Source organism: Mustela erminea, chromosome 3, assembly GCF_009829155.1.
Source record: "Mustela erminea isolate mMusErm1 chromosome 3, mMusErm1.Pri, whole genome shotgun sequence".
In the NCBI taxonomy this organism is placed as follows: Eukaryota; Metazoa; Chordata; class Mammalia; order Carnivora; family Mustelidae; genus Mustela; species Mustela erminea.
In genome coordinates this window covers 50695645-50712529 of record NC_045616.1, presented here as the reverse complement: position 1 = coordinate 50712529, position 16885 = coordinate 50695645, and the positions used below count along the sequence as shown (strand labels likewise).

At 36.5% G+C, this 16885-nt stretch overlaps 2 protein-coding genes across 3 annotated transcripts in view; one reads left to right on the top strand and one right to left on the bottom strand.

The window, feature by feature from the left end:
• POLR3G (RNA polymerase III subunit G) overlaps positions 1-1129 on the top strand; it is a 42057-nt gene extending 40928 nt beyond the window's left edge. For both annotated transcript variants that reach the window (XM_032335769.1, XM_032335768.1), the window contains exon 8: positions 417-1129. In XM_032335769.1, the coding sequence (XP_032191660.1) occupies positions 417-503 (87 nt within the window). In that variant the 3' untranslated portion in view covers positions 504-1129. The remainder of the gene's footprint in view (positions 1-416) is intronic.
• Positions 1130-6275: 5146 nt separating this feature from the next.
• LYSMD3 (LysM domain containing 3) lies at positions 6276-16625 on the bottom strand. The gene is made up of 3 exons (XM_032335766.1): positions 16347-16625; positions 12816-13078; positions 6276-7234 (listed from the first exon to the last, which is right to left on the bottom strand). The coding sequence occupies exons 2-3, from the start codon at positions 13068-13070 to the stop codon at positions 6572-6574; spliced, it is 918 nt and encodes a 305-aa protein (XP_032191657.1). The 5' UTR covers positions 13071-13078; positions 16347-16625; the 3' UTR covers positions 6276-6571.
• Positions 16626-16885: the final 260 nt, after the last annotated feature.

The window sequence follows — 16885 nt, the reverse complement described above, 5'->3', positions numbered from 1 at the left end:
TGTAGTTTAATGAATGTTAATGTAAATTGGCTTTGTTTCTTGAGTGTCTGTACATTTGTTTGGAGTGTTTAGTGGTATAGGTAACTAAACCATAGATCGTCCTCCTGAGGTGTAATGAATTCAATGTATCATTCTACTGAAGTGTCATGGACATTCCTTCATTTTCTCTTAACTAGTTGGTGCCTGAAAATTATAGGAGGTGATGGTCTTGTGGAAAGCAGCACAGGTAGATGGGAATGAAAAACCAATGTAATTTTTAAGCAGATGAAATAGCAGAGACTTTTCAAAAGCCTACTATGTTTTCTTATTACTTGATATTTAGAAACTTAAAGGGACAGCCTACATTATATTGTTTAATAATGATCTTACTACTCACTTATTTTAATGTTTACTGAGGAATATATCATTTCACTTAGGAAAATGACTACATTAATTCATACTTTGAAGATGGAGATGATTTTGGTGCAGACAGTGACGACAACATGGATGAAGCAACCTATTAGCTAGGAAATTTCTCCAAAAATATCTTGATGATACCACTTCTGAACATTTGGACGGGCTTGTTTTCTATTTCTGATAAGGAATATTATATTTTTGTTCCTCTTTTGCTGGGCAGATACTTGCTGTCGAAATACTCAGAACCACTTTGAGTTTACATACTACTTACCTTACCAATCAGTCTCTGATATTCTGACATTTCCTTCTCAACACCCCTGTCATCCGTCTTATGTATTCAAGTGGATTTCTCTTCTATCACTGGGATTTCAATGTGCCCAGAGTTTTTGCATTTTTTAATCTATGTATTCATACTTGAACAAATTACTCTTATGGAACTCGATCTGTTGTAAAACTGTTACTAATCATTATAGTGAATTTCTCTAGTCTGGAAGTTGATGTAATAATACTGCACAAAGAGCACTTTAAAAACAAAGAAACTTGAAAGTAGTTTTATCTTTTTCTTTTGCATGGTCTGTTCTGTGCTGCATTATGACTACAAAACCCTACTGGAGCTCTTACAATTGCATATTTTATGAGATTAGAAGTTTTGTGATCAAAAACATACAGGGAAAAATGCCACTCTGAACTTCATGAATTTCCCAGGTCACATTTCAGCCCGTACAAAAACCTGGAATGAATACTAAAAAAATACTCGAATTTGGAGCCAACTCAATACCATTTAACATATAATCATCTCACTGTCGTTAAGTTTTATCTTTGAATAGTTGGGCTTATGAAAAATTAGATATCTAATTTTGTACTTTACAAAAGTATAGAGAAAGTTCTAGTCGTATAAATCTCACTGCAGAATCCATGTGTACAAAATCTGTAAGTTGTCATGGCTATTGTTAAATTTCACAGGACTCAGTTATCCAATTGATTTGTAGAACAGTGCAGAATAAAACTCAGGTCATTTTAAAGTTAAGATTAATCTTTTTGGTTTTGATTAAAAACTGGCTCCCCTGACTTTTAATATCTTGGCAGAGTAAATACCTAGACCCCCCAGCATCCAAACACACACAAATGCCAAAGATTTTCAAGGGAATTAATATTGTATATTTTTAAATGATTTCTTAATATTCTCTACCAAAAAGAACAAAGATTATTTTTCCCTTTGGGGAGGATAGTCCCATTACCTTCTAATCTTGAGAATCAAAGCCCTAGATTCTGTTTCTACCTTTACTATAGACTCAACCTTGAAAATGAGCTTGGTTAAGTTTTCTGTGCCTTAGTTTCTCCACCTGTACACTACTTCCTATAAAAATTGCTTACACACTAACCGAAATTTGCCGTGTATATTCATTCATACCTTACAGAAATGATCACTTCTTAAACTTGGTTCTCACCCTCTGAAAACTGGTAGCTTCGTTAAGTGACTGAAAACAAGCATGTTGTCCTCACAAACTATTTTATACTGATTTTCCCATCTTATGTTCCGGAGGGAAGGACTGAAGAAAATTTATGTCTTGTGCCATTTTGAAACATGACTTTCTCAGGAAAAACATCACTTTCAATTTTAATATTTCCTCAGATTATTCAAGGTGAGTGTAAAGACCATTGTTAGTTCAGTGTGCCCATCACATGTGAATTATTTGTTGAAATAAGTTTCTAGGAAATTTTAAACATTCTAAATGGAAAACAAAAGAAAGTCCATGTTAAAACAGCAACCTACTAGACTTAAAGGTTCTAGTTTTAATGGGCAAATAGTCACTTAGGTTTGTTAAATAAAATATTGATATTTTATTCTCTCACCTCCTTAATACTTTAGCCAAATACCATTTAATTTATAGAAATCTGATCTCAACGGTTCTATTTACCTGCTTCAGTTTAACTCTGCAGATGACCCTGTGAATTGGTCAGACACACTTAAGATACAGGTATTTATTTTCTTTCCTAGCTTTCAGTTTTGCCTCCAGTTTTAGTCCGCAGATGGTAAGACAGCCCCTTTGGGCAGGGATTTGCTTCAGGAGCCCCCATCCATCTGCCTTAAGTGCACTATCTTCCTCTTTTTATAAGTTCAAAGTAGACTAACTGTGAGAACAGGGAGTATTTGCAGGTTGCTTTACCAGCATGAATCTTGTCCTTCTGGCTTAAAATCTGAGACTGTGAAGTTAGTTATTCCGTAAGAAGGTAAACTTCAATGCCGAGGTAGCCTCCTGTATATAAAAAAGTACTTGTTGGTGAAATGTCTTTAAAATTGCTGTATTAATAGGCCAAACTGTTTTGTTGCTATAATGCTTATTTTCCTGTTTACACATTAAATTCTTACAAAACAATTTTGTGTCCTTTTGTTTTATATAAACATGGTTTATTTTGAACCTACTTAAATGTATGAGAAAACAGATTTGTTAATACAGATTTTATGTAGTGAAATAACTATTTATTGAGCAAGTATGACAGTTACCAAGTATTCTTAATAAGCCCACAAAAGAAAACATTAGGTGATTAAAGTCATGTTAACAAATGAAGAGATTTGGCAGATAGTGTAGTATTAGTGAGACCACTGCTGTCGTGGACTGACAGTGGATACAAGATAATACTAAGGAATTTGGAAGATTTTAACCTTTCTACCCCCACCACATTAAAATGTACAGTGTCAGTGGCTTTGCCTTAATATACTTAAAGGCTCTAGAGTAAAAACTTTTTATTAAAAAGTGAGCTTAAATACAATTTTAAGGGGAAAAAAGAATTACATCACAAATTCCTCCATTAAATAAATAAAAATTTCAAACAACTTTTTCAGTTCTTTTTGCTACTGGTTAATTTTGAAAAATATCCTTGAAGTGGAAAGGTTGTTTCATGATAAAAATTTACATTTAGATCATGGTGCTAAACATGTGACCCACAGCTTGCTAATAAGCAGCCATGGACCGTGCCTGTTAAAGTCTTCTTCCCTGTTACCCAAGTACATCCAAAGGACACCCATCTGACATTTGTTTTCATTTATGTCCTATAAATAACTCAGTGGACTTTATTTCTGTATAACGGGGGAAATATGAATTGGTAAACCTTTGGCACTTCTATCTACCTTCACAGTATGTCTACATCAAAGAGTTTGACAGAAGAGGAGAAAACATTTGTTTTATTCAATTAATTCACCAGCTTCCATTTTAGACTGAATAATAAAATAGAAACTTTATTACATTTGGCATATCTTTTAAAATATGAAAAATAAGGGCAAAAAGTTTTAAAAACCAGTTTTACAGATGTTCATGCTAACAATGTTCTACAATTCCATTTTGCCTTTGTATAAAATACATTATACAAAAGATTTATAGTATCTGCATACATAAAAAGAATTAAATAAAGCATTCAGATAGTTCTATGATCTAACAGTGCAATATGCACATACGTGGAAGAAAAATACTGATTTCCTGAGCAATGCTGTTGTAATTCAAAATAAGAATGCTACCCATCATAATGCACCTGTTAAACACAGACTTCTAAAAACCCACGTTTACCCTGTAACGCTCTGACTGGATCCTTGCTTCATGATATTTCTGAAACATTCTTCATATTCTCAAGTAGGTAACTTAAAAAGTAGATACCTTAAGAACTAATTTAGTAAGTAGTGGTTCATTTAGGAATGCTTGCTGAACAAGCAAGCAGAGTCCAGGAAAAGAAAAGCTTTAAAAAACACAAAAAGTCCTTCGGAAAAGCTCATTTAACATTAGTCTTCTTTCTAATTATAATGATCCATTTTAACCTATCTTTTGAAGAGGTGAATCTCATAATTTTCTAGTAGAATGGCAAAAATTTTAAATGGCATTCAATAGTTCAAAACAACTTAACCATTTGTAGCCAGCCTTAAAAAAAAAAATCTGCCCTAAAAATAGCAGATTTTTCTTCACTTACAACTCCCAAGTTTTTAAGTGAACCAAATGCAGTGATTCACAATTGTTAGCATATATATAACATATGTACCTTCTAATGTAAAGCATCCAAGTAAATTCAAATAAGGATTTCAACACAATTTTAAATCCATAATATCAAGTAACTCATTAAGTTTTACAAAGCAATTATTTGCTACAAATTTTGATGTATATTAGTACTTTTTAAAAGGTAAAATTATTCTAGATCTATTAAATGCTTAGGAAATTTTTTTTAAATGACCATTAAAGATTAGAATCTAAAATTCTATATATATGACATATATAGAATTATACAGGATTCAAATATATAGAAAAAGGAAACTGCCTGATTGTATCATAAGGATATATTTCCTTCGCGAAACAGGACACGCTGCAAGACAAAATGGTTTTTAATCAAGTACATAGGACACTTCACTACTTTAAGTTAGTTATTTTGGAAATCAGATCTATCACAATTTCAAAGCAGCACTAGCAAAAAGGAATCACTGACTCTGTAATTTCATCAATTTGATGTAAACAAAGTTCTTCATTCTACCCTAAAATAATCCAATCCATTTTTCTTCCCTAAAACTTGATTTTTCAGCAAGCATAATAAATACAATGTAAACTGACCAAGTTAACACTGAACATAAATTAGATCATACACTTTTTTTTTCAAGATGCGAAGGCACATTAAAACAATTTTTAAAATTCCAATCTAAAAGTTATTCAACAAATGATTTTGCTATAACTTCCATATTAACACTTTCCAATAATTGTCTAAGGCCCTCTAATACATGCAAGGGCTTTAATGCTTGACTTCTTTGTCCTTTTTTTTTTTTTATGATACTTTGCTCCTGAAAGTACATGAAACTTCATTTACCATATGCACTTATTCACCCCTTTTTTAAAAATCAGTATTGGAGTTGGAAATATAAAATGACTAGTTAAAACCTGAAACATTAAAAATTAGGAAATAATGCCCAGAAAATGAGGTGGTGTTATATAACTTAAGGTACACACTTTATTATACACAAAACAGGCAATCCAGACTCCACCAAACTTTCTTCTAATGAATCATTTGGTTACATTTTAAAAATACATACTTGAAGAAATTAAATGATGGAAATCAGTATGTAAATGATCCTTATTTAGCCAGACTATGTCTGATCCCCAACAAATCTTACAAAGTAGCACTATCAAGCCCTTTCAACTGATCAACACACCTGTGGCCTCTGTTTCCCCAATATGATGCTATGTTCAGAGGGAAAAAATGGTCTAAGTTGGACATTTCCTCTTTGAAAAATGTAGGTTAACAGACCAACAAATAATTTGTCTGTTATTGTTAATGCAAAAGGTCTCTTGCACCTTTGCTTTTGCTTAATGAACCCTTTCTTCAACAGACCAGAGGTAGCCAGTGAAAATCTGTTTTAACCCTATGAAGTTTTCCTTGATAGTGAAGATGGAGACGAATTTATAGGGCCTATGAATCCCACTGGACCATCAGAAATAATCCTTAATTTTAATTCTAAAACTTGTATTAGCTTACATAACGTAATATTATAAGGCATTAAATGTAATTAAGGCATGTTACTGCATATAACACAGCAACAACTTATCACAGTATGTAAGGATTTATTTCCTAAATAATGCTAACTCATGTAACACTTTTCATTAAAGAATTACAAAAGTGCTTTCAAATAACAGAAGCAATTATAATCACAGAAGCAGAGGCAGAGAGCTTTAAGAGACAAAGATTACTTTTAGGTCTTGACCTAATCCAGTGTTCTAGTGACCAAATGGCAACTTCCTAACTGCAAAACATTATTCTGGGGGGCTTATAAATTTTATTTTGCTTAATATATTTAAAATTAGTAACTTTAAACCAAAAAATAATTTGAAAAATAAAATTTAAACATAACCAGGCTTGAATAAGAAAAATGATGCATTTTCTGAGTTAAGAACTTCCTAGACCCATATTTAAATTCATTTTTGCTTTAAGCATTGATACAACAGATACAGATTTACAGCTTTCAATATCAACAACTAGCAAGTGTAGGAATTTATACTCAATCTACTTGTAACTGGCTCCAAAAAAAGGGTGAAAAACAAAAGCATCTTCAATCTCCCTAACTTCTGCCTTTAAAGTGGTTATTGAATATAACTGATTCACCACACGCCAGATATACATGATCATTAACACTGCAATTATGAGCCAACTGCTATGTTTTGTGTTGAGCAGCAGGTGACTGAGAATCTTGGCGATATAGTTTATGATCATGTTGGCCAAAGGGTATTCCTTTAGTTGGACCAATTCCATTTTCTACTTCTCTCTGTTGTGATGGGGGTGTCACTCCTGAATGCAAATGTGAAGAATCCACTGTTGAATGGTGACTTACATCCACTTTAGCTAAAATTTCATAATACAGCAAATAAAATACAGGCGTTACTATACCTACTATCAACATTATCACTACAGCTGTCCACCACCCTATTCCCCAGTCCGCTCCATAATAAGGATCCTTACGTTGAGTGTTTTTGTTATCAGGTTCAAAGCGTATTTGTTGTGCTGTTAAAGCAGATACTACCTCATTAAGGTTCTCTCTTTTGGTGTCTGTACATTTTACTATTTGTTCTATGTCTCGATCTACTTCTTTTAAAAAGTTATCAGCTGACTCAGTGGAAGAAAGAGAATCATTAGCTAGCAAAATTTCCTGTTGTTCTGGAACATACTGAACAGATGAAGGACGTAAAGCCTGTCTTCCTTTTGGAGGATAAAGTGTTTCAGTCAATGAACTAAACTTTTTAACTGGAATTTTAATAGACCTAAGGGCAAAAAAGTCTTGGTCGCTGATGAGATTGTTAACCCTCTTGATATCCGCTACCTGTTAAGAAACAAACAAAAAAAAAGCAACATTCATCTGAATTCTCCATCAAAATAGAGGTAACAATAGTCATTCATCCCAGTTACTTTTGGAAGGGAAAAAAGAAAATGGAGCTTAATTATTAGCAGTATGAAGTTATCACACCCAGATTTTATTTTGTGGTTAACAGTTCTACATCACTTTTGATCTACCGGTCTTGGGAAATCACTAATTACTTCTTACTATCACCCATGTATTATTAACAGTAATCCTAGGTATTTAAGTAGATTCTGGGATCCTTTGATATTTCTCTTTGTACATCATGCACAAATATCACACTTTCTATTGTTTGTAAACAATTTGGGAAGGAACAATTACAAATATTTATGTTCTTTCTTCCAGTCTAGCAATTAAAGTGTAGGCAAATGTCAACTTACCCAACTAAAATTACCACATTTTATCAAAACTCAGTTGCCATCCACTCTAAGATGTGTCATTATTTTATATATTGGGGGGGGGGGAGACCTAAAACACCAAATATTGAGGATACCACCATTCTAATTTCAAAGATGTTAAAATGTGTGAAAAAACATGCATCTTAGAATTGATAACATAATTTTTCTTCCTCATTTGTCTTCTGGTGACATTTTTCCCAAACTTCTCAGTGTTCATGCATTGTCAATTACCCCCAAGATTGGTCATTATTTATAAGCTTTCCCGATATATTATATGGTTCTCACCTTATCTGTATATCCTATCCATCTGCCACTGTCAAGAGGGAGAGCATGGGAGTGTTCCTCAGATTACCAATTATGATAGGCTCTCCCACCACCTTTAAGTAATTAGTCCCATTCATGACTTCTGTCAATGCTTTAACCTAAGCTCTGATCATTTATCACCTGACTGATGTCAGAGAGGCAAAGTGCTTAGTCTAGGATAAAACTTATGTCTTGGCCAACTCTATGGTTAATGATGCCATTTATTAAGATATGGAACAGTCTGGAGGGAGAAAGAGAATAAACACAGATTTTATACACGTTGACTTTGAGGTAACTGAAATATCTAAGTGGAAGGCATCCAACAGGGAGTTAATAGATATATCTGAAATCTGGAAGAATGAACTCAAAATATAGATTCATGGATTACCAGCAAAAACGGTAAATGAAGTCACAAGAGTAGACAGATTCACTAAAAAAGACTGGAAGAAAAAAGTGACACATGAAAGATCTCTTGAGAAATGACAACGCTTGAGGGGTATATTGAGTAAGAGAAATCTACAAAAGAGATGAAGAAAGAGTGGCTAAGGGTGTCTGGCTGGTTTAATCAGAAAAGCGTGGGACTCTTCATCTTGGGGTTGAGTTCAAGCCCCATGTTGGGTAGAGAGATTACATTTTTTAAATTTTTTTTAGAAGATTTTATTTATTTATTTGACAGAGAAAGAGAGACACAGCAAAGAGAGGGAACACAAGCAGGGGGGAGTAGGAGAAGGAGAAGTAGGCTCCCCACGGAGCAGGGAGCCCAATATGGGGCTCAATCCCTGGGATCCTGGGATCATGACCTGAGCCAAAGGCAGAATCCCAACAACTGAGCCACCCAGGTGCCCCCGGAAATTACTATTAAATAAAATTAAAAAAAAAAAAAAAAAAAAGAGGGGCACCTGGGTGGCTCAGTGGGTTAAAGCCTCTGCCTTCAGCTCAGGTCATGATCTCGGGTTCCTGGGATCGAGCTCCGCATTGGGTTCTCTGCTCAGTGGGGAGCCTGCTTCCCCCTCTCTCTCTGCCTGCCTCTCTGCCTCCTTGTGATCTCTGTCAAATAAATAAATAAAATCTTTAAAAAAATTTTTTTTAAAATAAAAAGAAAAAGAAGAAAGAGTGGCCAAGAAAGCAATATATGATGGCGATTTAAAGTATGGACTGTCTGGGTTTGAAGGACAGTTCTGATGACTTTCTAGCTTTTTGATATGGGACAAGTTGTTTAACCTCTCTGCAATTCAATCTCCACATATGTAAAATGACAGTAGTTAACACAACCTACCATATAGGGTTTTGTAAAGATTAATTAAAACACATGAACATTTAAAATAGCAATATATGGTGTGTTATAACAGCTATAATATTTAATAGTTATATTTAATATATTTAGTATAATTAAATATCACTAGCAGAAAAATCACTAGCAGAAAGATGCAAAATCAAGGAAGTCAAAAAAAGAGGGTATTTAGGAGGGAGCGTGAACTGATCAATTGCAGATTCCCGATCAAGTCCACTGAAGAATAAGAATTCCTGGAAAAATCAATTCCCTGGAAGTGTACACGTGGGAGGAGAATAGAGAGAGGACTAAGGAGTAACTAGATGAGACAGTAAAGAAAAAGGATGCTTTCAAATTTTACAACCTCAAGACTGTTTTTCTTAAAGCAAATGAAGATTCATTGACAAACCCAAGTCTGACCCTATTCTCTTTAAATGTTCATTTGTTCGGTACTGTCTATTCTGACTAATAACCACTCCATACTCTTTCTGAACCAGGCTTCCAAGGTTTAGTAGTCTACCTAGGTTCTCACTCTAAATATCCCTACATTTTGTTTTATACTAACTTTCTTGATAGCATTAGGATTCCAACCTTGGACTTTCTGTCCTCTTGTCACTGTTTTATGACTGGCATATTTTTAGTAATTTTTAAAACTATTTATAAGAGGAATACAGCACTAAGTACTCAATTTTTTAAGTGATAAATCCTTTGTAAGGTTCATCCTTTTTTGCTGGTTGAACTCCTGGTAAAACAGAGCACTTAACTCCCTAACTCTATATTAGTTTTCCCTACTGCGGATAATGCCTGCCTTCCTCTAATGTTAAGCTACCCTTTCGTCATTCTTCATTTTATATGAGGAATTTGGGGCACCTGGGTGATTCCGTGGGTTAAAGCCTCTGCCTTAGGCTCAGGTCATGATCCCAGGGTCCTGGGATCGAGCCCCGCATTGGGCTCTCTGCTCAGCGGGGAGCCTGCTTCCCTTCCTCTCTCTGCCCACCTAAATGCCTACTTGTGATCTCTGTCAAATGAACAAATAAAATCTTTAAAAATAATAATCATAAACAAATAAATAAATGAGGAATCCACTAATACATCTTGTAGAATACCCAAATGATTTTCTGTAAACTTCTCCAGTCTTACCGCACATATTTTAGTCTAAGCCCTGATCTTCCTCACTTGAATTATTCCACTAACCTCTTTATTGTTGGGGCCCCTCCAACTCACCAGTAGGTTTGCCCACCATTCGGCAGCATTCCTTAAAACTTTATAATAGTGTACTTACTAAATAGATCAAACTTTTTCTCCATTAGCTCAATGTGCTTCTTCCCATCAGTCTATGCCACTCATCTCTGGAACACCTATAAAAATTTCATCTGTTGTTCCCCTTGTTTTCTCCTTCCACATCACTATGGTATACCTTTCTCCTCATATACTCATATAGTCATATACTTTTTCCTTTTCACCTCATTGGAAATATGACCTATTTTTAATCATTCAGATGGCATTTCAAATTTCTCCTTTTCTAAGACAATTTACCAGATTCATTAAAGGAAAACCCATGTCTTTCTCTAATGAAGCTACCGGACCACACTCCTCTCTTGGACGTCCACCTTGATAATTTTAGCTTTGCTCCTAATTTTTAAATCTTGATTGTTTTCTATCAACTTTCTAAAGCACATTCTGAAACTTCTCTACAAACATGTATTCACATAGTTATATACACTAAAAAATGAAATCAGGTCTACTATGACCTAATAAAAAGTAGTGTTGCCATACTTGAACAACTTGCAAAAAAAAAAAAAAATCCAGCTCTTCTTCCCTCACCAAGAAATGCATTTTAATAAACTACATTATTAAATTTTAAAACACTGTCATATCTGTTTTGATCAACTGAAGTTCTGTAATTACTGTATTCAGAGGAAAATAACACAAAACTTCATGGTCACAGGAAATTTTTTAAAATTCAATTTAAATTTACATATATTTGTATAAATAAATTTATAAATATGTATGTTTCTGTTACAGAGAATTATAATAGGTAACCAATAAAGGGCTTTCAAGTATAAAAATACAGAACACTATGAAAGAGTGTGGGGGGAGGGTAAAAATATTAATCAAGGAGAAAAAGGGATGATAAAAATTTCATGCTATTAAAGTGCATATGGGGTGCCTGAGTGGCTCAGTCAGCTGAACATCTGACTCTTGGTTTTGGCTCAGGTCATGATCTCATGGGTCATGAGACAGAGCCCCATGTCCAGCTTCGGGCTCCATCCGTACTCAGGAGCAAGTGTGAAGGTTCTCCCTCTCCCTCAACCCCTCCCCCCAGTCGCAAGCTCTAAAATAAATAAATCTTTTTTTCTTTTAGTGCATATAAACAGTATTCTAACAGTCATATTTTTAAATATCAACATTGACAACATTCTGGAAATTATATCCTTTAAGTCATTAGGAAATATTTAAGCTCACTTTAAAATGTGCCAGGAGATAACATGATACATACATTACAAAATTCTACTGGAAGTATGAGGACAAAAAGTTTGAAAAAATGTTCCAACAGTTTCTGGATCTATGTGTTTACATGAAAACATTACATGCTACAGATGCAAGATGGACATAATGATACAGATATAAAAAAGGTTCAAACAGAGTTTAATATTATTAAAATTAAAAATAATACCTTTCCTTCTATTTATCAATCATGCTTTTGGGAATCTATTCCACAGAAATAAAGGTACCACCATTTAATTTAAAGATATAGTTGTGACAATATTCACCACACAATTCAAAATGACTATGTGATAGGAGAACAGCTTAATAATTACAGCACTTCTACACTACGCAATACTATATAGCGATATAAAATAATGAGTTAGATCTATAAGACACTCAGCGATGACCCTAATATATAAGAAAATGAAAAAGGCAACTTGAGTAATAGGCATAGTATAAACAAATTTTCCTTTTATTTTTTTATTTATTTTTTAAGATTTTATCTATGCATTGAGAGAGAGAGAGAGACAGAGAGCACACAAGCAGAGACAGAGGGAAAGGGAGCAGCAGACTCCCTATGAGCAGGAGCCCAAAGTGAGGCTCAATCCCAGGTCCTGGAGATTATGACCTGAGCCGAAGGCAGATGTTCAACCATCTGAGCTACCCAGGAGCCCCTAAACCAGTTTTTAAAAGCCCAATAAACAAGGGTGATCACCCCAATTACCCCGTATGTTTAGTGTTTTTATAAGCACAAAAAAGTTATGGGAAGAAACACCAAACTGTATTTCAGGAAGCAGTGGCAGAGAAAAACTTTTCCTTATATATTTCTATATTCTCATACAACTTGAGTAAGGAGAAAACATAACACATATGGGTGTTTTTCAATACTGACAACAGAATCACTGATTTAGAAATACACAGAAATTCACTTAAAAGTGGAAAAAGTTAACAGCTACGAACATAAATACAGATTTCTATGGAAAGAAAGGGAAAAAGAAGATAAAAGAGCACAGAACTTGTTTCAATTTGTGCTAATGAACGAATTATTCTGGATAGCATTATGCAAAATCAAATGAAAACTTACCGTACAACAGTACTGAAGGGCTATTGCATTTAAAGTATCGCCTTCCTGTATATCTTTTGTTAAAACTATAATGTCATCAAGTCTATCTCTTGATGTACTTCTTCGGATTTTCTCTTTTCCTCTGGATCGAAGCTCATAAACTTCAGCATCCTCCTCCAACACATCACTGTCTGTACAATTTCCAAATGCATGTACTTGACCACTTGAATGAACTCCTGGAAGAGGAAAACTACGATTCTGATGTCTCCCTGCCATGTCAAAATCTGAGGAGGAAAGAAGAAAACTTTGGAATGTACCTGAGCCATTCACCCAAGTTACATGAATCTTATATTCAGGACACTTTAGAAAAAATGATTTTAGGTATTTCAATATTTAGGTTGAAGTTTTACAGATGTTGAAGTGCAATTAACATATCTGGAAGAGGTAATCCATTTTTATAAACCATATATTACAAAATATGGGGGTGATAAACATTTTTGCAAAAGTAAATTGCTATCTTTTTAAAGTCAAAAATGAAGCTCCACTTATTCTGAGCATGTGAATAAAATTAGGAAATAATTTTGTATCATGTATTAAAAATATATACTTTGACTCTATCAGAACTATGAATTGTACATATTTTATATGTACAAATACAACACTTCAGTGAACCCAAATATTCGGCTTGTTCTGAATTTTAAGTGCATGTGGGATTGGAGTATCTTTTGTACTACCTCCCTACTTCCCAACCTCCCCACCTCCCTACCATAATTCATGGCTCATATGCGTTAAGTAGAAACTGAAATTGTGTGGGTATAGATGAAATTACCTAAAGAAAGTATAGCATAAGAAGGGGCTAAGACTGAGCCTTGAAGAACTGCTATATTTGGTATTTTGAATGAAGGAAAATCAGCCTGCAAAGAAGCGAGAAAGGGATATTCACAAGAGGAAGAAACCATCAAAATACTGTGTCACAGAAAGCAAACTTAAATGGTGTCTTTTTTTTTTTTTTTTTTTTTTTAAGATTTTATTTATCAGAGAGAGGAAGCACATAAGCAGTGAGGGCAACAGGCAGAGGGAGAAGTGAACAAGGAGCCCGAAGCAAAACTCAATCCCGGAACCCTGGGATCATGACCTGAGCAGAAGGCACTCGGCTTAACTGACTGAGCCACCTAGGTGTCCCTAAAAAGGTGCCTTAAAGAAGGACTTAGCTCAGTTGTAAATACTACAGACAAATACCAAGTGAAAAAGAGAAAACAAACAAAAATTCCCAAAAGTCTGAATTTGTAATATGGATGACAAGAGATTGCGTTCTGTGTGTAGGCACATACGGACATAATATATGAACTATCTCATATCATTGAATATAACCCCTGAAAAACAGGTTTTTTGGGGGCGGGGGTGAAAACCAGTTTTTGACCCTGCTCTACAGCAACACTTGCAATGCTTTAGAAATTCAAGAGTTTTTCTAGTAGGATAACACAGCTAACTAGTAACTATATATTAAGCTGACTCTCTCACCCATCCCCACCCCCTAGGGTGCTACTATTTAATAACATGTATTGTGATTCCTAAATTCACAGCCACCAAATTCAAGAAAGCTATCCAGTTTACATCTCTAAAGCAGTTTTGAAGTCCTGGTCACACCTATTCCTTCATGGAGTTCTAACCAAGTGACAACTCTAAGAAGTTCAAAGATTAATCGTGTTTTAATAGCATGATAAATTAAGGATGCTTTATTCTTAATTCTCAGAGAAATGAAAAAGTATCTCAGCTTCACCTAAAATAGATAATAGTTTTATTTCTACTTAACCAAGTCTTTACTATCTTGTGTTTTTAGTTTAGGAAATGTCTGTGAATTCTGTGGAGTCGTAGGCAAAATTTTATACTTACGTACATTTTTCTGGGGGGAATATTTGTTTTCCTGTTCTCAGAAGGGGTCCATGTTTTAAAAAGAACCACTTAGGGATGCCTGGGTGGCTCAGTGGGTTAAAGCCTCTGCCTTCAGCTAGTGTCATGATCCCAGGGTCCTATGATCGAGCCCCACATTGGGCTCTCTGCTCTGTGGGGAGCCTGCTTCCCTTCCTCTCTCTCTCTCTCTCTCTCTCTGCCTGCCTCTCTGCCTACTTGTGATCTCTGTCTATCAAATAAAATCTTTTTTAAAAAAAAAAGAACCACTTAAGGGGCGCCTGGTTGGCTCAGTGGGTTAAAGCCTCTGCCTTGGCTCAGGTCATGATCCCAGAATCCTGGGATCAGCCCTGCATCATCCAGCTCTCTGCTCAGCAGAGAGCCTGTTTACCACTCTCTCTGCCTGCCTCTCTACCTACTTGTGATCTCAAATAAATAAATAAAATCTTGAAGGAAAAAAAAAAAGAACCACTTAAAATTAACAGCAATTTACATTTAGACATTTCCCCACTAATAATTTGTTCTTAGAATCCCAAACTGGCTTAGAACAGCTGCAATTCACTGAGCAATGCCCAAAGCCATTTCACATATTTCTATCAAAACTTCTCCATGGTACAATGCTAAATAATAGTTAAAGACTAGAACTTCATCTCACTATCTTTTCACTCTCTTGGTGTAACGAAATGAAGGCAGAAGAAAACCACAAACTAGATACTGTTTCTGAATAATCAAGAATTGGTTGCGCCTCCAGACCAAGTGGAAGGCTAGACTCTGGCCCAAGCAGATAATTATCTAAGTCAACCATACAGAGTTTAGAAAGTACACTGTATTGAAGTCATCTGGCTCAATTTTCTTCAACCTGTCTTAATTATTAGAGTAGCAAAAAAGCAGGAATCCCCTCTTAAGAAAACTGAAAAAACTCTGCATGCTATCTAGATTACAAAAAGTCCCAAAAGTTACGAATGGACACGTTGTTAAGGCTCACTCAGTAACTGAAAATGGTTTCCCAAACACCTTAATTTTGTAGTAATTATTGTTCGGTGTTTGGCTTTGCCTTTCCTTAAGCAGAGAGCAATAAAAGGGCCATAGGGCACAAGCTAGTTCAGCATTGCGATAGTATCACAGCTGTACCCGCCAGGGCCAATTCAGTTTTTAAAACTTAAGTTCCCTCCCTCTCCATTCCACACACCCAGGGTTTTTTTTTTGTTCTTGTTCTTTTTATTTTTATTTCCCTGTTTTCCCCTGTTTATCCCCTGCAATGATCTCGGATTTTTCTGTTACACCATCACACTTGGACGGTGCGGAAAAGAAGCCGTCAACATTTATTCAACAAAATAGTAAGTGGGGAAAATACAGTGCTTAGGTTGTAAATGCGTTGATCTGGGCAACTGGCAGGTAGGAGTCCTTCCTCTGAGCCTCAGTTTCCCCAAGAGTGTATGTAACGAGGGGCTTCAGTGGGGTTGGTCGCGAAGGTCTCCCCTGCCTCGGGGTCTCGTCCATGCAGGCCGGGATCCGAGCCCTGCCCGGCCGCCCCGGCTACACCTGCGGCCGAGGACTCCCCGCCATCTCCAGCGAGGACGCAGCCGGGGCCCTATCCCACAGGTCAGGACCAGGACACCTCCCATCTCTCGCCGCCATCTTTACCTGTTCTGTTAGCAACGGGGACACAACAAGGAGCCGGCTGCCACGTCCGCCGCCGCGGCTCCTGTCCCGGGCAAATTCATGACCAACCCTCCGTTTTGGGTTGCCCCCGTCTTCTGCCGCCACCGCCGCCAACGTCTCCGCCTTCCGGGCCGTGCGCCGCCGCCACGTCCGCAAACCTGCGGTGCGTCATCGCGTCAAGTGGGCGGAGGTGGGAAGGAGTGGGGGAGGAGGAGGAGAGCGGAGGTGGGAAGGGGCGGGGAAGGAGGCAGAGGGCGGGGACTCGAGGTGAAGACCAGACCCAGGAGCTTTCCAACCACTGGCTCACGCCGGGCGCGCAGGCGCAGGGATGCCGTCAGGGCCGGGTGGCGGGGATCCGAGTTCCAGCCCCGCCCCTGTCTCCTCCCCCTCTGCCCCGCCCCTTCATCCATAGGGAATAGCTCCCAAGGCGAAGGCTGGGGGCTGACCCCGCTCTCCAGAGAGCCTGGCCGGCTTCTCCTTTGTCCCTCGTCCACAGAGTGCTGGCAGACTGTGTAGAAAAT